The sequence below is a fragment of the Zalophus californianus genome, chromosome 3 (genome assembly GCF_009762305.2).
Source record: "Zalophus californianus isolate mZalCal1 chromosome 3, mZalCal1.pri.v2, whole genome shotgun sequence".
Lineage (NCBI taxonomy): Eukaryota > Metazoa > Chordata > Mammalia > Carnivora > Otariidae > Zalophus > Zalophus californianus.
The window spans coordinates 188,010,389-188,037,365 of record NC_045597.1 but is presented as its reverse complement, the minus strand read 5'-3'; the positions used below and the strand labels follow the sequence as shown (position 1 = coordinate 188,037,365).

Here is a 26,977-nt window from a genome sequence, read left to right as displayed (position 1 = left end):
ATGCAGACACTACACCATTCACAGTTGCTTGTACTGCGAGTGATGAAACCAGCTCTGCGAGAACTCAGCTCTGGTATGTCGCAGTAGGCAGAACAGTGTCACGCTCTCCTAAACTGAATGGGCTCTCCCCCGACATTTAGCTACCTCCTCACTCCACACTACCACATCCCATCTCCTAGACATGGGAGAAGGAGACCACCAGGAGAGTAACATCAGAATTCTCTTGGGGTGGCACTCTGCTCATCCCTACAAGGATTTTCTGATTCAAGATCTAACAGTGTGTCTACAACGTTTTAATAGCAATGTTGTAAAGCTGCTAGTGTGAAAAATCACAGACTTCTTTAAAATTTGAAGACCAACCACTTAACAAATTCTATCATTTATAATTCCTAGTTACTAGTCCAATCCAGCACCTCATCTCCTTTCTCACTGCTACACGTACAGTTTAGGCTTTCACTTTCTCATCCACATTTCTAAAAGTCCCTTACTTGGTTTCCCGGCATCCGTTTTGCTCACATTCCCCAGCACATCTTAAGTTCCACCAAAAAAATCATTCCTGGCTTACACATAACACCATCCTTCACCCTGAAATAAATTCTAACCCTCTACCAGGACATGTGTAAAGGGCCCTCATGACTGGCTTGCCTCATCTTAGCCTCCTCGCTCTTCACTTATCTCTCAGACACACAATGGCTCCAGGCCAGACCAAATTATTGAGCTGCTTCCTGAGCCAGTATGTTCTCATGCATTTCTGAGCCTTTACAGGAACTGTTTCCTTCAACTGGGTTAATCCTACTGTTCTTCAAGTGAAAATTAGTGCAGGTATTACTGTCCATCAACAGTGTCACCCAATTCCTGACACCCACCTCTCCAACTGGGTGAGAATAGCTAGCCCATGTGCTTTCCTGACTAACCTGTAACTCTAAGTGTTACGTGCCTGTGTGTCATTGCCCCCACCCACTTACACACACACACACACACACACACCCCCCAGACACAAAAGATTGCAAGTTCCTAACCCTCCCTCATCATCTATGTGTTCCCAGCACAAAGCACTACAGTACTAGTACACTCTAAAGAATTAGCTGAATTATGGTCTCTTGCTCATTTATGGAGACAGACCATGAACCCTTTCTGTGCACTATAAGGAGACTGTCGCTACCTCAGATGATAAGAATACATTAAGTATAAAATAGGAACAAGATTCTCCCAGAGGCATGAGAATTCAGAATCATTACAATGACACTAAGTGTTGATAAGACATCTCCAGCTGGAAAGTACTAAAAACCAAAATTCAAGATTCCCTGCTCCTCCAGAAGATGTGAATGGAACATGGGATCTAATGTTATGTTGAGCTTTTCAACCACATGTCTGGGGATAGTAAGAAATGTAAACTAAAACCGCTATAAAGATTCAATGTGGTGGTGGTGGGGGGGGCCTGGGTGGCTCAGTGAAGGGTCTGCCTCCTGCTCAGGTCATGATCCCAGGGTACTGGGATCGAGTCCCGCATCGGGCTCCCTGCTCCATGAGAAGGCTTTCACTTTCTCCCACTCCCCCTCCCCCTGCCTGTGTTCCCTCTCTCACTGTGTCTCTCTCTGTGAAATAAATAAATAAAATCTTCAAAAAAAAAAAAAAAGATTCAATGTAGGAACTCAAGCCACAGATCAAGGGTTTGATAAGCAATGCAGTGTATTATTTTCCTAGGTCTTAGAATTTATAACAAGTGTTTATACCATGAATAATGTAATTAAAGTATACATCTGATCATAATCATTAATGTGTCAACCAACCAACCAATTTTAAGTGATTTAATTTAAACTTGTTAATTTTCATTGTTTGAGGTCTTTTTTGGGAAAAGCGGGAACAGTAAGGATAGAACATGAATGTGCTTATACCAGCTAAGTAACAGTAAACTAATAGGAAAAAGCAGAGTTAGCCAGAGAGAGACATCGGTAAACAAATGCCTATGTCCTACAGATGGAAAGCATGCACTGCTATGGAAGAAGGAGTTTCAGACCTTTGCAGCTTTGGCCTTCTCCATTTGCTGAAGCTGTTCAAGGGCAGGTCCTGGAGTTGTGGTGTCAAGGGGAAGATCCCATACACTACCACCTTCCCAAACTATAAGACAATAAGGGGAAAAGTGAAGGTTATCAGAGCTTACATACATGATCACATATCCACAAGCATTAATGAAAAAGCTGTTTCCCTGTCCCTGAATAAGCTCCATCATACATATCTGTGCTGCTTTTAGGTAGACTAAACTGCCAATGGGCTCTGGTTTAAATCAATATCCTTCAACACATCTAGAAGGAAAGAAATTACCAGGCATTTGCTGGGAAACTAATTTCATCCTCAAAAAACCCTATAAGACGGGCACCTGGGTGGCTCAGTCGTTCGAGCATCCAACTCGAGCCCTGTGTCGCGTTCCACACTGGGCATGGAACCTGCTTAGGATTCCCTCTCCCCCTCTCCCGCTGCCCCTCCCCCACCCTCTGCTCTCCCTCTCTCTCTCTCTCTCAAAACAAACAAACCCTATGTTCATATCCCCCATCTTTACAGATGAATAAGCTACAGGTCAGGGGTAGTTTCATAACATTCCCAAGGACACACACCAAGCACGTGGCCATGACAGGATTTAAATCCCAGTGTATTAGATCCCAAAGCCCACAATATTTCCAGAAGCCATACAACCTCTTACTGCACGCCCAATAGAGAGTGGGGTCAAGAGAGGTATGTAACTGTGAAACTAGAGAGCACTAAGTAGTTGCATAATATTGTGAATGTATTAAATGCCACTGAATTGCTCATCTAAAAATGGTTAATGTTATGTTATATGAATTTTACTTCAAAGAGAAAGAAAGAGGTACAGTTGGAGCTGGGGAGGCCTCTGGAAAGGCTGGGAAGGTCTCACAAATGACAACAGGTCCTACTGACCTGCAAGGCAGCACAGAGTCAGATGCAGGAGTAAATAAATAGATAAAGGCTTCTGAGTCTGCTTTCCTACTGCCAGCACAAGGTTTGCTGATACCACTTTCCAGCATTCTCTACTCCCTACAGTATTTCTATACTATAAATTATTGGTTGTATAAAAAGAATGGACTATTTGGTATCATACCCAAAGAAAGACACTGTTTAATAAGGTACTTATAAATAGTCCCCCCAAAATTGGAGAATATTTTAACATCCGAACTATAAACGGCTACCAAGAAAAAATAAGGTACACAGAGCAGGGAAAGTTGATGAGGGATGATAATCAGTCCTTCTCCTGCTATAATCCCCAGGATCAGTGTTAGCAAGAGACTACCACCTGACAAGCTCAAGTGCTCTAAGAAAAACCCATCAATGCCTATGGTTCCTGAGAATTGTCAACACCAACTATAACCTCTTTTAAGGACTATCCATGGTTCAAACTACCTACCTCTGCAGGTATCAAACCTTAAAATCCATCAGTGTTCCACCAATATCAAGACTTTTTAAAAATCCCAGACCCAAATTTTCTAATTAGATGCAAAACGATCAGAGAATGAGGTAGGGTGTTCACTTTAAAGCAGGCTTTTTTCATCCCAAAACTTCTGGGTACCTATAGTGTTAAGCTATATATTAACCCTTCACTCAAAAGAACAGATGTTTTTACTTAAGCTTTTTTTTCTTTTTCCACTCTGGCTGGCAGAAGAGTCAAAAAACAATTCATAGGACTTTTCCACACTGGTTAGAGCAACATAAAGAGAGAGGCTGATTCAAATTCATGAAATTTATCTACTAAACACTTCTAGCAAATCCTTAACAGTATATTTTCAATAATATTTTCAATCCTTTGCTGGGGTCTATTAAAAAATGAGACTATTTGTTACTATTCAACATAAAACGGTTCAAAAACTGACACATTTTAAAAAAATTGAATTATAAAGTAAGAGTCTAAATCTTTGGAGCTACACTGAAGACCAAGCTCCAATTCTTACCTGTAGGCTGTGAGGCTGCTGGCTGAAGCTCCCAGATAGAACCAGTATCTGGCACCGACACAGACCTAGTTACTGAAGGAATGATGTTCTGATCAGATATTCTGCAAAAGGGAAATAAAAAAATCAACTTGTTCTTGTCATTTGCAAAAACAGATAGAGAGGAATTTCTACATTTCCAGGCTATTTGTCCAGAAAACTCCTTCATTGTTTTAACTAAACCATTACACTACCAAAATGTTTAGAGGAGGAACAAAGATAGAGGCCCAGTCATCAATACTTCTGAATCAAAGTATTAACAAATGTTGATTTCTAGATAATGCATATACCTATGGTCTTAAAAAACTCAGAATATGTCAATAAGAGTAAAAGAGGCAGCATGTTATAATGAAAAACCCATAGACCATAAGTCAAAAGGTCTTCATTTTAGTTCTATCTCTGAAGTTCTCTGTGTATTATGTCAACTGAGTTCTTTAGCCTTTCAGCGTATCAGTTTATCCATCTGTAAACTGGCACCTTACCGCCTAACGTGCCCACCTCACTCGCTGGGTTAGGACTGAAAAGAGAAATGTGGAAGGTTTTGGTTAAATCGGACAGTAAAGGTTTTAAGACAGTCACGGATACCTCTGAAGGAAGTACAGCAAGTACTGCCCTGAATGATAATCTGAAACTACAGAAATTTAAGACTTTTAGCATAATTTCCTTTTCCTCAGACTTATCTTAATGGCTTTTGGGTTCTGAAAAATTTTTACTCTGTGTGGCAGTGTATCTTTCTTGAGATCTCATGGGTGAAAAGGAGATTAAACATCTAGACTATAATTTTTTTTTGCTGGTTCTGTAAGAATACATTGCTTTCCCAATATTGTCATTATTCTGAGGTTCTGATTTGAAATTTATCCTCTATAAGTAAAAAGATCAAAAATGTTTTATTGCCAGCTTAATTACTATTTTTAAAAGCTATATTCTGGTTTTACACACAATACACACATATGTGTCCTGTGTGGGTATTTTGATACCAGAGTTCACACATTATACTAAAATTTCCTTTCTTCTCTTTAATACACACACACACACACACACACACACACACACACACACACACACACAGATACGACACATCATGGAATGACCACCTACCTCATTTTCAGAGCCTGGAACTGTTGGAGAAGAAGTGCCAACTGTTGCTGCTGCTGCGAAGACAGGGCTGCTTTCTGCTGCTGTGCCAAAACCTGTGCATATTGTTGTCTTCAAAAAATAAAATAAAGTGTAACCTGTCTATGCACATTTAGTACACTTTACTGAGATACTGAAAGACAAAGGTCAGTCCACCACCCCCCAAAAACATCATTAGAAATAGCTATCAAATAAATCTTAAAAATTCTTCATGATAAGGATAGTTACACAGAAAATTCTCCACTTCATTCTAAAAAGAACTGAACTTCTAGATAACATGCTCAAAGAGGACAGCAAAAAAAAATTTACAAAATGTCAAAAACTGTCAAACTCCCCAAAAATATCAGAAAGCAAGTGAAAAAGAGATTTGAATAGCTTCTTTCACACGAAGCACCTTTCGCAAAAATAAAATCACTTGTATAAAAATTCTCAAAATTTATGTTTCAGCTTGGAAAATTTTAGGTTAAGACTTTTTCTCACGGGGCGCCTGGGTGGCTCATTCGGTTAAGCGTCTGCCTTCGGCTCAGGTCATGATCCCAGGGTCCTGGGATCGAGCCCCGCATTGGGCTCCCTGCTCAGCGGGAAGCCTGCTTCTCCCTCTCCCACTCCCCCTGCTTGTGTTCCTGCTCTCGCTGTGTCTGTCAAATAAATAAATAAAATCTTGGGAAAAAAAAAAAAAGATTTCTCTTTCCCCAACTGGATGAGAGGTAGAAAAATTTTTTTCTGTAAAGAGCCAGACAGTAAATATTTTCAGCTTTGCAGGCCACATGCAATTATTCAATTCTGCCACTGCCGTGCAAAAGTAGCCGTAGACCACACACCAACAAAAGCGTGTCGCTGTATTCCTATAAAACCCTGCTCGTGACAACAGAGATCAAGCCGGTTTGCCAATCTTTGCACCAGATGACAGCAAATCTTACTACTTCTACCAAAGGGACACATAATCTAAGTGATTCTGCCATCATTCCACACCAATGCTAACAGTATAAATTTTTACTTCTTTCCTGCCCTCTCATCTATGTTTTTTCACTGTGGCATTCAAAGTTGAGCTATTTAGGAGGCATTTAATTCTTAAAATGCTTTTGTTTCTTGCTTTAGGAGCTAAAGAGTGAAATTCTAGTTATGTGTCATTTTCTGCAAATTTCTGGTATTTAAGAAGGTAAGACCAAACTCCAAATATATAGTGGTAACATGCCACTAGCTAGGTGACTGAAGTATCCTATAAACTTTTAGTTCTCTGCTGTAAAAGGTGAAACTTGGGAGATTTTATCTAAAGGCACTTAGGGATTCCTGGGAGGCTTAGTCGGTCGAGCATCAGACCCTTAGTTTCAGCTCAAGTCATGATCTTGGAGTCCTGGGATTAAGCCCCCCATCAGACTCTGCACTCAGGGGTGATTCTGTGTGTCCCTCTCCCTCTGCCCCTCCCCCTACTCTTGTGCACTCTCTCTCAAATAAACTCTTCAAAAAAATGTTTTTTAAATAAAGACACTTTGAATACTGCAGTGCACCCTACTGCGTTACTGCTCTTACTGTATTAAGAACTGCTGGTACTGAAGGTGCTGCATCTGGTACAAGGCCGTGAGCTCCTGCTGCCTGGTCAGTCGTTCCTGGTCCAACTCTCCCTAGGAGTGAAGGGGTAGGGGAAGAAACACCCTGAACAAATTGCAAAGAGCATAAAAGCCATTTACCACATATTATCTGAAAGCAAACTGAATCTCAGACCTTCACTTCCCACCTCCCCTTTATGCTCCAAAACACTCAACTATTACAAAAACTCTTAAAAAACTAAAGAATGCCATCTAGTGGAAAAAGGTGGTGTCTGCATTATAAGAGATTCCCTAGGGTGGGAAAGGGATCCTTGTTTCAGGGGCTGTTCTCTTCTCCTACCCTTGAAGTTAAATGTTGTACTGTACTCCAGAGTCACTACAAAAAATGTATTATTTCTCAGTGTTAAAAGTGGGTGGCTCAGTCGTTAAGCGTCTGCCTTCGGCTCAGGTCATGATCCCAGGGTCCTGGGATCGAGCCCCACATCGGGCTCCCTGCTCCGCGGGAAGCCTGCTTCTCCCTCTCCCACTCCCCCTGCTTGTGTTCCCTCTCTCCCTGTGTCTCTGTCAAATAAATAAATAAATAAAATCTTTATTTTAAAAAAAAAGTGATCTGTAAATCTGGAGATCATGCAGAAATTAAGAGAAACGGGACAAAGCTTTCAGAAAGGAGTAAAAATATCTGAAGTTAACGTTACAGTAGGAATTTGACAAGGGCCCATAACGAATATAGACAGCAGCGTAGAAGTATGTCTTGTTAAAGATGCTGAGAAGTTTTACATTAACAGAATATGAAAGAGCTTTGAAAATTATAACTTTCCACCCCCAAATTAGGTGTTTCTATTGCTATTAATGTATCATGAGTTAGAGGGGCGCCTGAGTGGCTCAGTCAGTTAAGTGTCTGCCTTTGGCTCAGGTCATGATCCCGGGGTCCTGGGATTGAGCCCCGCATCGGGCTCCCTGCTCAGTGGAGAGCCTGCTTCTCCCTCTCCCTCTGCCTCCGCCTGCCACTCTGCCTACTTGTGCTCTCACTCACTCTGTCAAATAAAAAAAAAATCTTAAAAATATGTACGTGTGTGTGTGTGTGTGTGTGTGTATGAGGTTAGAAAAAATAAATTTTAGTTTGTGTTTCAAGTAACATAGCTGGAATTTAAATTCTGAAAAGTTAAAATTGGGAAAAGAATGAAATGTGAAGTGGAAGATAACAGAAATAATAAAAGCATAAGGGTGACATAGATTAAGGCAAATCATTAGTGAATAGTCTGTATCTTTATCGTACATAGACTATGCTTTGGAACAAAACAATGGATATACAATTTCTTGGGGTGGAGATCATTTGAAATTCGGGGACATTTTTCTTTCCAATTAAATACTGGAGGATGGAAGCTACACTTGGTTAATCTAAAACTTCTACATTTCGGGTGCCTGCGTGGTTCAGTCCTTAAGCCTTCGGCTCAGGTCGTGACCCTGGAGTCCCGGGATCGAGTCCCACTTTGTGCTCCCTGCTCAGCAAGGAGTTTGCTTTTCTCTCTGACCCTCACCCCACTTGTGCTCTCTCTCAAATAAATAAATAAAATCTCAAAAAAAAAAAAAACCAACTACATTTCAAGGTACATTCATCATAAAGGTGAACTCTCTTCTTATCAGTGCCATTCAGGGCAACAGCAATAACAGCTGACAGAAGCAGAGCTTGCCATGGTTCTTCCCATAACTGAGGCTCAGCCCCTATAACTAGAAGTCAGGAAATGGGCTAGGACAAACATGACAAGCTCCAAGGGATGAACTTTCAGCTCTGAAACATGCACAATAACTCATCCCAATTTCAGAAAAGGGAAATAGAGCTCAAACTTGGTATATAAGTTAAATATTTATACAAGAAGACACAATTCATTTTTCTTTGGATTTATAACAGAAATGTCAGAAATAATTCCCCTCACTGAGGAATCATCACTGTTCTCCAAATTATAGGAGGTCTCAACCCACCAGTGGATTGTGACATCAATTGCTGGGTCAAGATCAACATTTATATCGAAAGGGAGGAAGGGAGGGAAGAAAATATGTGCATGGCACAAAATGCTTTGTGAAACTTGTTTCACAAATATACACATAGAGTTATGAATGTACAGAGTAATGATGTAAAACTCACTTATTTTACTACGGGCTGTGGCCAAACAAGTTTGATGCCCACTGTTCTTACCTATGAACCCCTATGACCATAAGAGAGTTTGTGTCCTATTTACCTTGATTGTATAAGAACCTACCACAAGGCCTAGCACAGGCCTTAACTATGCAGCTAATGAATAAATCAATGGTGATTGCTGCTGCAGTGACCCAGTGTTCACACTAAAGGTGTCTGGCTACGGCCACTTCTGACTATAGCAGCCACGCAACACTCCAACCTGGAGAAGGAAAAGTAAGGCATCCACCCATCCAAAGCCCTCCAAAAGGAACTCTATAGGGAGAAGCCCAGACGCAGCTGCAGAGGAGTAAGATTTCCCCTTCAAAGGTATCCCAGTGTCAGTGTACAAGGGAGGTTACATTATGATCCAATTTTTAGTTAAAATACCAGTAACTTATATTTAAAAAAAAGAAAAGAAAAAAGTATTCAATTCAAAATATTCCAAAGCACTAGAATTTTTTATTAGTAACATTTATTTGCTTTAAGGTAAACCTAAAATTTAGGAACTTCATGAGTCAGAAAACAAGAGGCAAAAAGAGGTAAGGGAAGGGGAGGAGAGGAGAATGTGCATCCTAATTAGAGGCAAAAAGGAACTCTAAAAAGTCAACTTAATTGAAGCACAGTAGATAAAGGTAAAAGCTCGAAGTGAGCTTAGAAAAATAAGGAGCCAGAACATGTAGGACCTGATAGGCAAAACAGGATAAGATGTTGTTTTTTATTCTATACCTGCTGAGAAGCTACTGAAGGATTTTGTTTCTTTAGAATTTGGGGGGGGGGGAGGTGGGGGGAGTGGGGTTGAACACAGGTATTTGAGTTTTGAAAAGATCGTTAGAGCTAGGTATGCAGTCTACAATCCAGACTGCCCATTGCCGTTTCAATTACTTTCAAAAAGTGCAGTTTCTTTCTCATTAGATGCAACATCTGGGTTGTGTTTACAAAGAGAAGCAAGGGTTTCTTCGTCTAGTATGTGTTCTGGGTGAGCTGTAAGGTACTTACCATATGAGGAGGGGGAGCTGGACCGGGAGAGAAGGGAACCCTTCCCCACATTTTCATGATATCACCAAGAGGCTGGAAGCTTTCATCACATGCTCTCTTCACCAATAAAGACATAGTAAAATAGCCCGCCTGAAACCATTCCGCCATCTCCTGATTATTGAAGGGACCTATAATAGCACCAATTAAACAGAAGGGCAATAAAAATTCTTTCAGACTGAAGAGGAAAAAAATATTTCCTGAATCTGATCCTTATCCAGAGGTACAACTTGTTTCAGGTGACACCTGTCAAATATTTTGTATGATATTTGAATTTAATCCATCTCCAAAGGTAGTAAAAATAGGGCTTCTAACTAATAATAATAAAACACAACAGAAATTGTTTTGAAATAAGATTTCTGTCTATACATCCCAAATTCTCTGTGGGCTTTATTTTAAGGAGCATAATTGTCTACATCTCACTCAATCTCTACAAATTCAGTTATCAGAAAAGTATAATAAAACTGAGAAGAGTATGTTTGTTACTTTACATTACTAAGGCATAAAGAATATAAACATGTAGGGCTAAATGTGCTTTCCTCTAATTTTCATTTTCTGCCAGATTATTAAAGGTTAGCAAAGTATAAATAATAATCTATTAAATTAAGATAATTTACAATTGATTTACCCAGGTATGACTAAATCTGGCCAGAGGCAGGGGTGCGATGACACTCTCAAGATGTTTTTACAATTAAAAATCAAATATTTTATACATAAAATTAACAAATGCACTCTGATCCATAACCATTAATTCATTCATACAGCAACTATTTACTGAACACCAATTATATGGGTCTAGGCAGTGAGAATACAATACTAAATAAAACAAATCCCTAGAATGTCCAATCCTAGGAAGATGGAATAGATGTACTTGTCCCTGCTCCTCCTGCTAAATTCAACAAAAAACCCTACACATTATATACAAAAGAAGACTCTGAAGAGTAGGGAGAAGGCAGACTGCCTAGAACCTTGGGGCCTAAGAAAACACATAGTGGTGAATTCCCTGACTTTTCATTTTACCTCATGTATCTCAGATTTGGAGAAGAAGCCAGTAACAAAAAACATGACTCAATATGTACAACAATTATATGCTATGTACAAGAAAGTCATTTCAAATATAATATAGGCAGCCTGAAAATAAAAGAACAGAAAAAGATATATTATGCAAGCGTTAAACAAAAAAACAAAACAAAACAAAAAAACAACAAAAAAAGAAGACTAGAGTGGCTATATTAGTATTTGATAAAGCAGACTTCAAAGAAAATTACCAGACAGAGAGGGATATTATATATCAATAAAGGGTCAATCCACCAATCCACAAGAAGACACAGCAATTGTAAAAGTGTATGCACCAAACAAAGCTATAAAAATATATGAAGCAAAATCTAGTAAAACTGAAAAGACAGAGAAATCCCCAATTACAGCTGAAGACTTCAACACCAGTCTCATGACAACTGACAGAACTAGACAAAAAACCAACAAGATTATAGAGCTCAACAAAACCATCAATCAACAAGGTCCAATTGATATTTATAAAACGCTCCAAGGACAGCAAAATACACATTCTTTTCAAGTACCCAAAGAACATACAGCAAAAAGAACTATATCCTGGGCCATAAATAAATCTCAATACATTTTTAAGAACTGAAATTATATATCATGTGTTTTTCAACCACAATAAAATCAAGCCAGAAATCGTTAACAGAAAGGTAACAGGAAACCAAACGCTTGGAAACTAAACACACTTCCAAATTATCCACGAGTAAAAGTGGAAGTCTCTTGGGGGCCTGGCTAGCTCAGGCAGAAGAGCATACAACTTTTTTTTTTTTAAAGAATTTATTTATTTATTTGAGAGAGAGAGACACTAGCGAGAGAGGGAACACAAGCAGGGGGAGTGGGAGAGGGAGCAGCAGGCTTCCCGCCGAGCAGGGTGCCTGATGCGGGCCTCAATCCCAGGACCCTGGGATCATGACCTGAGCTGAAGGCAGACGCTTAATGACTGAACCACCCAGGTGCCCCGAGCATACAACTCTTGATCTCAGGATCTTGAGTTTGAGCCCCACTTGGGTGTAGAGATTACTTAAATGTATTTTTTTCAAAAGTAGAGGTCTCATGAGAATAAAAAGAAATACACTGAACTCGGGGGTGCCTGGGTGGCTCAATTAGTTAAGTGTCCAACTCTTGATTTTGGCTCAGGTCATGATCTCAGGGTTGTGAGATCAATCCCCGCGTCAAGATCACATGCTGTGCGTGGAGCCTGCTTAAGATTCTCTTTACCTCTCCCTCTGCAACCCCCTCACCTCTCTAACTTTAAAAAAAAGAGGAGGGGGGCGCCTGGGTGACTCAGTCGGTTAAGGGGCTGCCTTCGGCTCAAGTCATGATCCCAGGATTCTGGGATCAAGCACCGCATCAGGCTCCTTGCTCAGTGGAGAGCCTGCTTCTCTCTCTGCCGGCCACTCCCCCTGCTTGTGCGCATGCTCTCTCTCCTCTGACAAATAAATAAAATCTTAAAAAAAAAAAAAAGTACACTAAACTGAATGAAAATGAAAATACATGTATCAAAATTTGTGGTACACAGTTAAGTGCTGAAAGAGAAATTGATGATACCAAATGCTTACATTAGAAAAAAAAAGTCTTTCAAATCAATACTATAAGCATGCACCCTCAAGACCCTAGAAAAAGAAAAGCAAAATAAACCCTAAGAAGAAGGAAAGAAATAAGAGCAGAACGCAATGAAACTGAAAACAAAAAAACAGTGAAAAAAATCAATGAAACAAAACTGATTCTTTAAAGAGATCAATAAAATTAACAAATCTGTAGCAAGACTGACAATGACAAAAGAGAAATGAACAAGTCACCAACATCTGGAATAAAACAGGGGCTATTACTACAGAACCTGCAAACATCAAAAAGAGAATAAGGGAATACTCTTAACACATAGATTTGACATCTTAGATGAAATGGATGAATTCATCAAAAAACACAAACTACCAAATCAACCCATATTAAATCAGTAATTTAAATAGCCCCTGTAACTATTAGGGATATTGAATTTGTGGTTTTAAAATTCCAAAAAAACGGGGCATCTGTCTGACTCAGTGGGCAGAACATGTGACTGTTGATCTCAAGGTCGTGAGTTCAAGCCTGGCCCATGTTGGGCATAGAGCCTACTTTAAAAAAAATCCCAAAAGAGAAGTCCCCAGATGGTTTCACTAGGGAATTCTACAAAACATTTAAAGAAGAATTAACACCAATTGTAAACAGTCTTCCAGAAAAATAGGAGAACTAATTCCCAGTTCATTTTATGAAGCTAATTACTCTGATACTAAAATCAGACAATGAGGATACCAAAAAAACTACAAAGCAACATCCCTCATGAACACAGACACAAAAATCCTTAACATTACCAAATAGGATCCAGCAATATATAAAAAGAGTTATACAGCATGACCAAACGGGGCCTACTCCAAGGATGCAAAGCTGGTTCAATATTCAAAATGCAATCAATTTAATCCACCAAAGTTGCTAAAGAAGAAAAATCACAGGATCCTATCAACATATGCAGAAAAAGCATTTGAAAAAACCAATACCCAAACTCTCAAAAAATAAGGTACTTCCTCAACTTCATAAAGAGCATCTATAAAAAGCCAGCAGCTAGTATTACACTTAATTATTTAAGACTGAATGTGTTCCCCTTAAGATAGGAACAGAGGAAAAACAAGGCAAGTATGTCCGCTCCCACCCATCATATTGTTGGAATATATAAGGCAGCAAAAGGAAATAAAAGGCATAGATTGGAAATGAAAAAATAAAACTGTCCCTATTTATAGATGACAGTAATGTCTACAAAGAAAATCCTATGGAATGTAACAACAACACACTCCTAAAACTAATAAATGAGCTCAGCAAGGTCAGAGACTAAAGACAAACACCCAAAATTCAATTCTATAGAGTAACAATGAACACAAAGACATTGAAATAAAATTTACAATTACTCAAAAAAAAATCAAGTAGACATAAATCTTTATTTTTTTTTAATTTTATTTATTTGACAGAGAGAGAGAGAACACAAGCAGGGGGAGTGGGAGAGGGAGAAGCAGGCTTCCTGCGGAGCAGGGAGCCCAATGTGGGGCTCGATCCCAGGACGCTGGGATGAGCCAAAGGCAGACATTTAATGACTGAGCCACCCAGGAGCCCCTCAAGTAGATGCAAACCTAATAAAGCATGTGTAGAATCTATGCTGAAAACTACACAAGTTCATACACTGGAAGACTCAACATGGGAAAGATGTCAATTCTATTGAAAATGATAAAGAGGTTTAACACAGTTCCTATTAAAATCTCAGCAAGATATTTAAATACAGGTTTTTGAATACATTTATATGGTAAATATAGACAAGACTATTCTAAAATTTATATGGAAAGGCAAAGGAAATAGAAAAGCTAAAAACTGTTTTTATAAAAATAAACTAGGAGAAAAAAAACCGGGAGGAACCAGTCTACCCAATTTCAAGACATTATATAGCTACAGTAATCAAGACTATGATATTGGTGGAAAGAGAGACAGATCAGTGGAACAGAGGAAAGAACACAGAAACAGACCAACATAAATATGCCCAACTGAATTTTGACAAAGGTACAAAAGGAATTCAAAAGAGGAAAGATGGCTTTTCAACAAAAGGTTCCAGAGCAACTGGACATCTATCAGCAAAAAAACTTTGATCTAAGTCCCATTCATTACACAAAAATTAATTCAAAATAGATCACAGAGTTGCGGTTCCTGGGTGGCACAGTCAGTTGAGCAGTCTTGGTTTTGGCTCAGGTCATGATCTTGGGGTCACGGGATCAAGCCCCACATCGGGCTCCCCGCTCAGTGTGGAGTCTGCTTGAGACTCTCTCTCTCTAAACTAAATAATAAATAATAATTAATTAATCTTTCAAAAAAACGATCACAGGCTTAAATGTAAAACAAAAAACTATAAATTATTTTGGAAAGGAAATTTTGGGATCTGAAGCTAGAAAAAGAATTCTTCTGTCTCAGACCTAATACCAAAAACACAATCCATAAAAGGGAAAAACTGATCAACTGGACTTCATCAATATTTAAAACTTTTGATCTGTGAAAGACTCGTTAAAGAGGATAAAAAGATACAGACTGGGAGAAAATATATGCAAACTACATATCTAATAAAGGACTAGTATCTATATATAGAAATCTCAAAACTCAAAGGTAAAAAAAGTAAACAATCTAATCAGAATACAGGTTAAAAAACATGAAGAGGGTTCCTGCATGGCTCAGTCGTTAAGTGTCTGCCTTCGGCTCAGGTCTCCCTCTCCCACTCCCCCTGCTAGTGTTCCCTCTCTCACTGTGTCTCTCTCTGTCAAATAAGTAAATAAAATAAACTATGATATACCCATATCAGTGATGTACTTCTCAGTTAAAAAAAAACAAAGAAACACAGGGGCACCTGGGTGGCTCAGTCTTAAGCGTCTGCCTTCGGCTCAGGTCATGATCCCAGGGTCCTGGGATCGAGCCCCGCAACGGGCTCCCTGCTCGGCCGGAAGCCTGTTTCTCCCTCTTCGACTCCCCCTGCTTGTAGTCCCTCTCTCACTATGTCTCTCTCTGTCAAATAAATAAAATCTTAAAAAAACAAAAAACAAAACACTACTAATATATGTAACCACCTGTATCAATCTCCTGAGAATTATGCTGAGTAAAAGAAAAAAAAAAACATTTTTCCATTTGATGGAAATAGATTCCATTTATGTAACATTTTTGAAATGACAAACTATAGAAATGGGGAATAGATTAGTGGTTGCCAAGTGTTAAGGGAGTAGATACGGATGGGAAGGAAATGGATGTGGCTATCCAAGGGCAACATGAGATGGAAATGTTTTGAATCTTGACTATATCAAAGTCAATATCCAGGCTGGATACTGTACTACAGTTTTGCATGAGATTACCAGTGCGGGAAACTGGGTAAGTAATACATAAAATCTCTATTATTTCTTACAACTGCATGTGAAGCTACAATTATCTTAAAGTAAATTTAATTAAAACACACACCCATGTGTTTTAATTAAAACAGTCCTCAACTTGGAAGCACACTTTGTCTCTCCAGTTGCAATCTCTAAAACATCAAATAAATGCTTTTGCTTGTTTTACCAAAAACAAAACAAACAAAAAAACTCACACACACACAGTCCTGATCCCATGCACCTTACATTCTACAGAGATGTAAACAGATCATGAATAAATATATCCAGAGCCAGGCGGTAACAGATGCTATGAAGGAGAATAACGGGAAAGGGTAAGGGGACTGAGTGTGGAAAAGGAGTTAGTATGCTGGAAAGAAGTCACAGGGTACACCTGGTAAAACAGTATCATGAAACTGACACTAACACAGTCAACCAATTTCAGGTTATAATGAAGATTTCAAAAGCAGAAATGAAGAATCAACAAATGTCTTTTATAGCATTTTCTCCCCATTCTAATCTAACTTGTATTAGATTAACTTATAATATGTACAATCCTTTCTCCCACATTTTTAACAGGTCTTTATCATTTATGATGTCAACTCCACTTCAGCAAAACATTCAAGTAAGGTCTTCCAAGACCGCTGCCATCACCTTTTTATGGGAGGGAAACTGAAGTACAAAGAAGATAAAGAATTCAGCTGCCTAGTTAACCAGCTGGGTAGCCAGAACTCAGGGGTCTTGAGCATTTTGTTTACATCCCTATTATATTAGTAATCAACATTCCACCTTGTATTCATCAAATGATTTCCAGTGGACTGCCCTCCCCCCTCCAAAATTGTAAAGTACCATGGGAGGAACCTATAGAAATGCCATACACACACACACACACACACACACACACACACACACACACACGAAAACCTGTAAAAATGGACTGTTTTCAACTACTATGCAAATTAACATTAAATAATGACCATCTTACAGAATCTAGAGGTAATGGCTTCAAGTAGAATGGAACAAGCTACCTTGAATTTCTCCCTGAGGATCTTTGTAATACCACTTCTGCATTGCTTCATGCATCAATGGAATTGAGACTCCCTTAGCTCTGTGCTCTTGCAGTTTAGATGCCAGTCTCTCATCATCTAGTGCACTGTCTTGAAGATAAGCCACCATCTTCTCAGCTTGCTAATGGGGAAAAAAAAGGATTGAGGAAACAAATGATCCCAAATTAATACTTGAACACATAATAAAAATGCCTACCTTTCTTGAATGACTTGACCTGTGAAAGGTATTACTGTGCAAGAAATATGGCAGGCAACCATTTATTTCTTCCAACAAGGTCATATAATATGTACTGTCCCCATTTTATGGAGGGGGAAACTAAGGCCTTGGGAGGTCAAATCTTGCTTCAAGTCTCAAAATTATTAAGCAAACCAAACTGAGATTGAAACACAAACTGGTATGGATGAATGCCCAGGCTTCTAATCAACACACTAGTAAGATTACTTTTTAAACTAATAAGCCATTGGTAAATCCTGAAGCATATAAACTAAACCTGTCAAAACATGGGTGTGAATACAACAAAGACTCAATACAGTTACAAATAAAATCAAGTTTTACTGAGACACTGCCCTCCTTTCTTTCTCTCTTCAAGCATTTCCTGCCACCAAAAACCACCCCACCCCAAAAGAAAGAGAAATTCTTCTATAGAAAGCAAGCTATCATTTACTTTACATATAACAAAGGTATATCTAATCTTAGGAAAATCTAGAGACATAAATAAAATGTTAAAATCCTGAGTTTAACTATTTTCCCAGTTATACTTTAGGCAAAAAATGCAGAAGACGCTATGCCCATCCACAGCTGCTTGTATTTGCCATTTTTGGCATTCCATTAATTTCCAAAAAGAAAAAAGAAAAGCAAACAGCTAAGGGCAACCTCAGAAGAGAAAAATAACTTGACACAATGACTACTACATAGCAGAAACTTATAAGCATGAAATGATTTGAAAGACAATTACTCATACAAAAAAATACTAGATTTACAAACAACTTTTCCAGTACATAAAATCTAACAAACAGAAGTTCCATTTCTGAATATTCATTTAATGCTTCCAAATTTTATGGCTGTTTGAGAAAAAAAGGGGTACATGATTTTTACCTGCTCCAAATGTTTGAGACCCTCTTCATCATCTGGCTCTGTGGAAACACTGCCCATCCCAGGCGCACCTACGACCGGCGTTTCAACTGGCCGGGGGGCAGGATTAGGATTGGGAACAGGCGGTGGAAGTATGAGGAGAGGAGAGGCTGTATCGGAAGGAATCTGTGACAGGGGCTGCTGGACATCAGAAACCAATTCTAAAGGAAGAAAACACAGAAAGATGAAAACCCTTTAAACTGTACAGACACCTATGAAGAATGTATCATCAAGTTGGGCCGTTCACTAAGTGGGCTCAACAGAACTGTGAATGTGTCAGGAACACTGCCGATACTGCTTATGGAGAAGTGTAATATTTCTCCCTACAGTGACGGAAGTACCTCTACAGAATGACACAACCTAAGGATTAAAAGATATCTACAAGGTCCTTCTACGGTGCCCGCCTGTGTCACTAGAGCATCCGCCCAACAGTTATACGTCTCCCCCTTGAAAACAATCGGTCTAATCCCTTCTTTATAATAAGTCTCCATATAGCAGACCATTAACAAAGCACTGCAAATCTTCTCAAAAATACCGTAACTCATCATCAAAACTTTGATTACACATATCTGCAATTATCTTGAATAAATACCTATTTCAGGTGATAATTAATGTAATTCAATACAGTACACTCTTTAGGATAATGAAGAGCATTTGGGAGTCAACCTGGACAGTGCAGGAAGTTCTTCTCAATAAGAACACAGGCTGCAAAAGAGGTTCTGTGCTGGTCCCTATTTCTAGCCTCTCAGTATGCGGGCTAAAGAAGGGAAAGGGGATGGGAGTAATTAGATACAAATGCAGTTTCCCCTTTGAAACCTTGTTCGTTCAATTACAGACAGCTTCTCCAAATTCCTGTTCCTGTCCGGAACTCTTTCCTTTCTTTGCCAAACTTCTTAAAAGAACAGTCAATATACCACCACCCCCCACACCTGCTACACTAGGACTTCCACTTCTACCCTCCCAAAGAGAACAGTGCCTTAAAGTCCCCAAATCCAATGGCTTTTCCTAGTCCTCTTCATCTGACCTCAGCAGCCCAATCCTAAACTGAAACCTCCCTTCCTTACTATCCCTTCACTCTAGGCCACTCTTGCCTCTGAAGATTTTCCCTGGCTACTCTTTACCTACCCTCTAAAAAAAGGAATTTTCCCCTAGATGACAAATATACACATGCTTTATCTCCCTTCCATTCTTATCAATCTGGAGCTTTAATCTTTAATGCATATCTATGAATACACATTCTGGACTCCATCCTAAAATCTCCTAGAGTAAGGTCCCAGGCATCTACATTCACGAGAATGAACCACAGGTAATTTGGGGGCACATCATAACTGAAAAATGACTACTAATATCAAACAGGTCTCAAAATGGACAAGTCCCACAGTGCCTGACAGACATTCAAATACTTGAATTCACTCACTAAGCTTTGTTCTAGACATAAAACTCTGAAAAGATATCCCTGGTTTAAGCCCTCAAAATATTAGTCTATTAGGCAAAAAAGATAATACAAGCATATCTTTATAATATCGTACTGCTATATCAGGAATGGTGCTGGTTGTTTAAGAAACAAGAGAAGATCGCTAACCTAGCTTGGGAACTTGGGGTGGGATGGAGTTTCAGGCACAGAGAACAGCATGTGCTAAGGCAACGAGACAAAAAAACAAGGCACATTTCAGGACCTAAGAGGCTGTGAGGCTGGGGAACAGAGTACAAAGGAGACAGAGATGGCACTGAAACCGTACGGAAGCAGGCAGATGCCAGGTCATGCAAGGGCTCACGTGCCATGTTAAAGGTGTGATTTCCTATGGTGACTCAACCAATTAACCCTTCAACATCAAGCATTACAATGTCATTTTTAACTATGCGCAAGAAGAAACATGGAAGTAAACATTAGAACTGCCTACTAAGCTATATGAGCAAATTAAAATCAAAACAGTATCATTGGAGAAGGCGATATACTTTAAGCTTATTCTCTAGCAAAGATGGTAGGACTTCCACAGATCCATCCATGTTCTTTTTGGCCTCTTTTGGAACAACAGCAATTTGGTATGCCTTCTGGACACACATCAACCACTATATGAAAGGAAGATACCTGTCTGATGTGGGGATCAAATTACTGCAGAGGATCCTAAACCCTGTCTGCTCAACTGATACCAAGGTGGCTATGTCATAACACCATAGGAAGTAAGATTCCTGAGTTGTACCCTTGCTTCTTCTAACTCTGTTTTGGTGAATTCTGGGAAGAACAAATACATGGGAAACACCATTTGACGGGGTTTACTGGTAAAATAATCTAATCCAATAATTTACCAATAGGAGAGGTTCTACAAGGCATAAACAGAAGCTCATCTTATCAGTGATCACTGGCCTGCCTGAGGAGAATCCTGTTTTATTTTTTTTAAGATTTTAAAATTTATTTACTTGACAGAGAGAGACACTGCGAGAGAGGGAACACAAGCAGCGGGAGTGGGAGAGGGAGAAGCAGGCTTCCCACTGAGCAGGAGCCCGATGCGGGGCTCGATCCAAGGACCCTGGGATCATGACCTGAGCCAAAGACAGACGCTTAACCGACTGAGTGACCCAGGTGCCCCCAGAATCCTGTTTTAGCTTGTCTACTCTCATAAATACATACCATCCCCTCTGCTGGGCACTTTGGTTGGTAGGCTAGTTTCCGTCTGACTCTCTTCCTCAGCTTTTTCCGTTTGCTCAGTTTGGGGTTCCTCTTTCCTCTCAAACTGTGGTGCTTCCTGAGGCTGATGGTCTGAAGGAGTACCTGGTCTAGCAGACGATGAGGAAGTCTGGGATGTTTCCTCACTAGCTTCTGTAACGTGAAGTATTCTTAAATTAACAACTTAGGAAACTTCTGGTTTGAAGAAGAAGGTAAAAGACAAAAATGAGCCTTACCAACTCCTACTCTATCTGTCTTCTCTCCCTCTTTCCTATTTGTCTTATCGGGTTCTTTGGCTTCTTCATTATGGCTGCTCTCAGAGTCAGAGCACTCCCCACCTTCCTCTACAGGCCGGAAGTCCATCTCCTGCTCTTCTGGAATCGGCTCTTTCTGTACTTTCTGTATCAAGAAAATAAAGCCAAAGGTCAACAATACCTTTGGCTTTGCTGGCAGGTCAGTGCCTGTCGTAACATTTACAACAAATTTCTTACCTTTAAAGAGAGGAATGCTCCAGAGGAGTCAAATGTGCCCATCTCTTCTTCAGCATCCTCTAAGCACCACTCAGGCAAACTATCCCGGTCATCGTCTATGCTTCCACTGCCAGAGCGTACCCGTCGGTAACCCCGTTCATCATCCCGATCTCGAAAATCAAACTCAAACCTTCGCCGTCGCTCCATGTGTTCCCGCCAGCCTGCAGAACGAGGGCCATCTGGGATGAGGAGGATACAAACCTTAGGAAATTTTTATGACAGTATTTGAGAAAAAAAAAATCACGAATACGAAATAAAGAAGAAAAGTATGACTGGCTGTGAATTCAAATGATCAACCTACTAAAGAGAAAATTGGGCAAATTAACTGAAATTCAGAGCTCAGCATACGTATGACATCACTAAGTGACAAGAGTGGTTATCTTCAGTAAGTACTGAGCCGCACAACATACTCTAAAGCTTTGAAAGATAATTTTACACAAATCACTTTTAAAGGACACTTGATTCAAAGTATACACTTTGAATAAGCTTTAGGTATCTGACTGGAATGTCGATGAGTCATTCACATGGCATACTCCTAGCCCAGGCTTATAACACTAGATATCTCTCCACACTGAAGTCCATGCCTTCCCTCTGGCAGGCCTTAACACATTTCTTTCTTCTCATGAAAATATCATTCTTGATGTATAAGACCAACTCCCTGTGGCAAATCCTAATATCAAACTCATCATGCCTATTTGCTAGTGCCAAGATCCCATTTGTAATTCTGATTCCCAACAAAAAGGCATAGAATTACAGCACTGACAGATGTCAGAGATATTATATAGCCCCACTATTCTAATTTTATAGTTTAAGAAACAAAAACTCTGACAGAAGTAACTTGCATTGTAGCAAAGCAGAACTAGAATCTAATTCTGCATCCTCTACTGCTTTTTCCACAACAGCATGCTTACTTTCCTTTCCCTTTACTCTCATCTCTTAATTCTCCCTAGGGAGTTTTTATTTCTGTATAATACCCCCAGGGACATTCCAAAATCCACCCCAGCATACTGTTTATTATATCTACTTTCCAACAGAAAAAATACTGCCTAAGAATAAAAGATGCCAGTTAAGGTATTTTGTTTTTCAAGAAAGGGGAACTCTTGTTAATATCTGACAAACCTGAGTCTAAGAGAGTCTTAAAAAGAGGCAGGTTTTAACCTATTAAAATTTTCTTTGACTGCTTTCTCTGTGGGAGATACACAAAAGAAATGAGCCAAAAAATTCAATGTTCTTACTACTGAGGCCCAATTTGCTAAAACCAGCAATCTAAAACTCAAACTGAAAATGAGAAGGCAAAACATGAAAATGCCCAACAGAGGTAGCTACTTATAAATCACTCACAAAAAAGGTAAGAAAACATTATTCCCATCCTCCCCCATCTTTTACCTACAACAACTATTATATACTTCTATGAAAACTAAAGAACTTTATATCCAGATTGCTTAAATGCAAACCTAGAATCATTACTCAAAAGAAGTACTCATGATCAAATGCTGAATTCCAGAGCACTCCCTCTATTACTATCATTTCTAAACCGTCTGTTAAGTATGCACCATGATAGGAATCTATCCTTCTAGGCATCTGGCTCATGTTTTCCTCTTACTGAGTTTCTTAAGTTCAGCTCCCAGAGTGGATGCTTTGCTGTCCTTAATCGTCCCATCTCCCATACATATCCAGTTTTGAGCCCCACTTAAACCAAATGGAGAAGACACATCCCTAGCTTATGAAGACTAACCACTGCATTTTAACGTCTTACAATATCAGAATAAAAGTCTGCTACAATTTTTATAATATAAAAATTAGTAAAACCATATTTAAACATTTATTAATCAAATCATAAAAGAATAACTATAATCTAAGAAATGTTAAAGAGTAATTTATAACAACTGATATAATCAGACTTAACTTTTAAGATGCTGGTTGAAAAAACAGATGGTGTTCTTTTAAAAAACGTTTATTTCCACTGTTTCTTCAGCCCCATATATTACCCCAAACTGTCTTTTAAAAATATATCAATAAAAAATTGGGGGAAATTGTTAAGTTAATAACAAATAAATCAGACATGGAAATTGAATATCAGAGAGAAAGATTTAAGAAAAAGAAAACATATGTCCAAAATCTAAGTTGTTGGGGTAAGGAAGGTCAGTGGTAGAAAATACACTAAAATTTTACTTTGTTTAACTAACTCTCTTTAATAGAATCGATATCAGACATTTGGGCTCACAAACACTGTTGGTCTTCTAAAACATTCACCTTGTTTGTTTTTGATCCGCTGGAACTTCTCTTCTCGCTCAGCCCAGACCCTGTCCATTCTTTCACTGAATGCTTGTTGGGAACACAGTCTACAAACCCTTTTGCTTACAGGCAAGCTCAGCACAAAGTGCCGTGATGCCTTGAAGAGAACTATAACATCTGGTTGCCCAGCACACAGACTCATGAGAATTGCCTAGACAGGTGTGATGTGAACAATGCCCACTCATGACAGAAAACTCACCCAAGAGGCAACCATGAGGAGTTGGGGTAAAAGCACCAAAACTCTATACAAAGATTAACTTCACCATGTTTCTACCTATCCATAACTACCTAAAGCACTCTGAATGTTTTTCTAATGTTTACTCAGGCTGAGACTAGTGATTTTGCGAATAACTTGATTTTAAAATGTAAATGAAAACAGTTTAATTATGATTTCTTCTACTAAAAGTTAGCTTCTTTGGCATATGGTTGATAATGAAAATAATGTTATGCACATGAAATTCGTAAGGCAAGTATTATACACTCTCTGTGCACTTCGGTTCTGCATGACCCCACGATTCAAACTACAGTGGCATCTGATTATCATGAGGCATGGAATCAGCACTTTGGTAGGGGATGAACTTTGACACAAAGCACCAGTGTCTTCAATTACCAGCATATCTAATGTCAGGGAAGAACAGTTTGAAGCATTCTTAAGAGTCAAACAGAAGAACTTACAAAACCACTAATCACTACTATTCTCTCTCCTTTTTCTAAAGTTAGGACAAAAGAATGAACTTATGATTATGTTTTTGACCTGGGTTTAGAGTTTATCCTTCAAATAAGCATAAATCACTTTTTCAGGACAAAAAAAATTGAAAGAATAAATCTTTTATTATACAGGAAAAGTACCCATTTTAGGGAGAGCACATATTCCTTAGTGAGCATATAATTACACATTTATAAGTTTTAAAGCATGCTGAAAAAAATACAAAGATTTAGTGTTAGACAAAACCTGATGGAGACCCTCTCACGTTTTTTGCAGTTAAAGACAGGTGCTTCCCATTAAACCACACTATCTGCTCCAGAAAAATAAAAATGATTTTCATAACTGAAGAGATACAGGGAATCTTCATACTGAAATTTTTTTGTAGTAATAAGACTGAGTGTGAGAACATAAATAATTGAGTCCTCTCTTTTGTTTTAACCTGTTCATCTTTTCTGCTTAATCAGTAACAATTTCGACCAAATACTCCCTTATTTTGGTCCCTGCGCTCACTCAGCAGGAGCCTTACCAGGGCTGTGGGGCCGCCACCTCTCTCCATCCCGTCTCGGTCCAGCTAGCCGCCAACCTCCATCTTCATCCTCTCCATTTTGTTCTTCTCTAAAAATACGCCAGTTTTCACTTTCTGATCGTATAAATTCATGCTTTCTTCCCACCGATGTTGGTCCACCTTCCTCAAAATTTGGTCTCCCTGTAATGAAAATAAGGAAACACGTGCCTCAGCCAATAAGGATTCTGAAAGCAGACTGGAAGGTTCAGATCACGCTTTTGTGCAGATGTGCCTACTCCAATGCTCAGGAAGTGTGAATAACAGAACTGCTGCAGACATATTCATCTAGTACTGGACATGTTTCTTAAAGTGCAACATTCAAAGACTGGGCAATTCTTTTTTAAACAAATAATATGTGCATTATAAAGAGGGGATGCAATGAAAAGTGAACCAACCTACCTTACCAGCACATACTACTGTTTTTAAAGTCATACAAGAATTTTCAATTATATGATGCGTCTTTATTTATTTAAAGATTTTATTTATTTGACAGAGAGACAGCGAGAGAGGGAACACAAACAGGGGGAGTGGGAGAGTAAAAGCTGGCTTCCTGCGGAGCAGGGAGCCCGATGTGGGGCTCAATCCCTGGACCCTGGGATCATGACCCGAGCCGAAGGCAGACGCTTAACGACTGAGCCACCCAGGCGCTCCATGTCTTTCTTTAATTAACTTCTACTGGTGATTTTCTGCCCAAATAGGATATCTATAAAATTCAATCTATCTTTTATCCTAAAAAACACTGTAAACTCAAAAGTAGACAATGTGAACTATAATTTTTCATTTTCATTTACTCTAACATCTATTACATTATAGGCATACAAAAAATTGCTTCTGAACAGAATGCAAAACTAAGCTATGTGTAACCTAATGCCAGTCAAGAGTTCCATTAACAATGAAAGACAGCCTGGTATACCAAATGACTAAATTGGTACTTCCAAAAGATTAAGATAATTCCAAACTGTGCAAACAAATTATTTCTTTACTCACCATCCCACGTGTGCTAACATACACAATTCGTAACAGATTATATAAAATCTCACATTAAATTAGTTGAAAATCCAGAACATACATTGATATCTTCCATTTATAACCTATAGTTACCTATACTTCAGTAACAACCTCAATTCTTTGTACTAAACCACCATGAAAATGAAAGAAAGTTGTACAGTCGCATCTGAAAATGAGGGAATTCTAATTTCTGGTCATCCTCTTATATTCCGTTTCACATGTATTAAGATTCAATATCCTGTTTGCCCCAACACTTACTAGGTTGTTACCACATATTATTCTTTTGAAGGATAAAATATCTGGAAATTTGCTGGGCAAACTACTACCTGCTTTCTTAATACAGCAGGCAGCCTCTAAGATAGCCCCCAACAAGCCCTGCCTCCTGGCTATTGTGTAAATTCCCTTGCCTAAAGTGTAGACAGCACTTATTGGCTAGCCCCCAACAAATGGAATACAGCAGAAGTGGTAAGATGTCAGTGCCAATTAAGTTAGAAATGACTGTGACTTCCATCTGGGATGCTCTCTCTGTGGCAATCCAACTGCCATGTCATGACGCAGCCCTGTGGAGAAGCTCACATGGCACAGAACTGGGGCTTGCCAACAGTCACATCAGTAAGCATGAAAGTGGATCCAACCCCAGTCAAACCTTCAGATGACTACAGCCCTGGCTGACACCTTAACTGCAACCTTGCAGCCTCATGAGAGACCCAGGTCACAGCCAAACAACTAGGCCACTCCTTCTGACCTACAGAAACTGAGATAATGTTTGAGGCTACTAAGTTTTGAGGTATTTTGTTACACAGCCATAGATAATAAAAACACTCATCAAAAAAAAAAAACAAAACACTCATTCATCCCGTTTATTCTTCATAACAATCCTCAATATTTGAAGTTATCTTGGGGCACCTGGATGACTCAGTTAAGTGTATGCCTTCAGCTCAGGTCATGATCCTAGGGTCCTGAGATCAAGCCCTGCCATCAGGCTCCCTGCTCCCCTGCTCAGCGGGGAGCCTGCTTCTCCTTCACTTGCTCCCCTTGCTTGTGCTCTCTCCCTCTCTGTCAAATAAATAAATAAAATCTTCAAAAAGAAAGTATTTGGAGGCACTGGGTGGCTCAGTTGGCTAAGTGTCTACCTTCAGCCCGGGTCATG

General features: G+C 39.2%; 1 protein-coding gene across 12 annotated transcripts in view; it reads right to left on the bottom strand.

Annotated features, from left to right (window-relative positions):
* The window catches only part of GIGYF2 (GRB10 interacting GYF protein 2), a 147,958-nt gene that overhangs the window by 35,343 nt on the left and 85,638 nt on the right, over positions 1–26,977 (bottom strand). For 10 of the 12 annotated variants that reach the window (XR_003518987.2, XR_003518988.1, XM_027588411.2 and 7 more), the window contains 11 exons: positions 24,781–24,960; positions 21,215–21,432; positions 20,960–21,122; positions 20,688–20,876; positions 18,023–18,219; positions 16,888–17,047; positions 9,849–10,015; positions 6,660–6,751; positions 5,094–5,201; positions 3,960–4,060; positions 2,018–2,118 (listed from right to left, as the gene is read on the bottom strand). Coding sequence is in view for 9 of the 12 variants with exons in the window: in XM_027588411.2 (XP_027444212.1) it covers positions 2,018–2,118; positions 3,960–4,060; positions 5,094–5,201; positions 6,660–6,751; positions 9,849–10,015; positions 16,888–17,047; positions 18,023–18,219; positions 20,688–20,876; positions 20,960–21,122; positions 21,215–21,432; positions 24,781–24,960 (1,676 nt within the window). In the remaining 3 variants the exon portion in view is untranslated. The remainder of the gene's footprint in view (positions 1–2,017; positions 2,119–3,959; positions 4,061–5,093; positions 5,202–6,659; positions 6,752–9,848; positions 10,016–16,887; positions 17,048–18,022; positions 18,220–20,687; positions 20,877–20,959; positions 21,123–21,214; positions 21,433–24,780; positions 24,961–26,977) is intronic. The other 2 variants (XR_003518989.1, XM_027588412.1) reach the window with 1 other exon arrangement.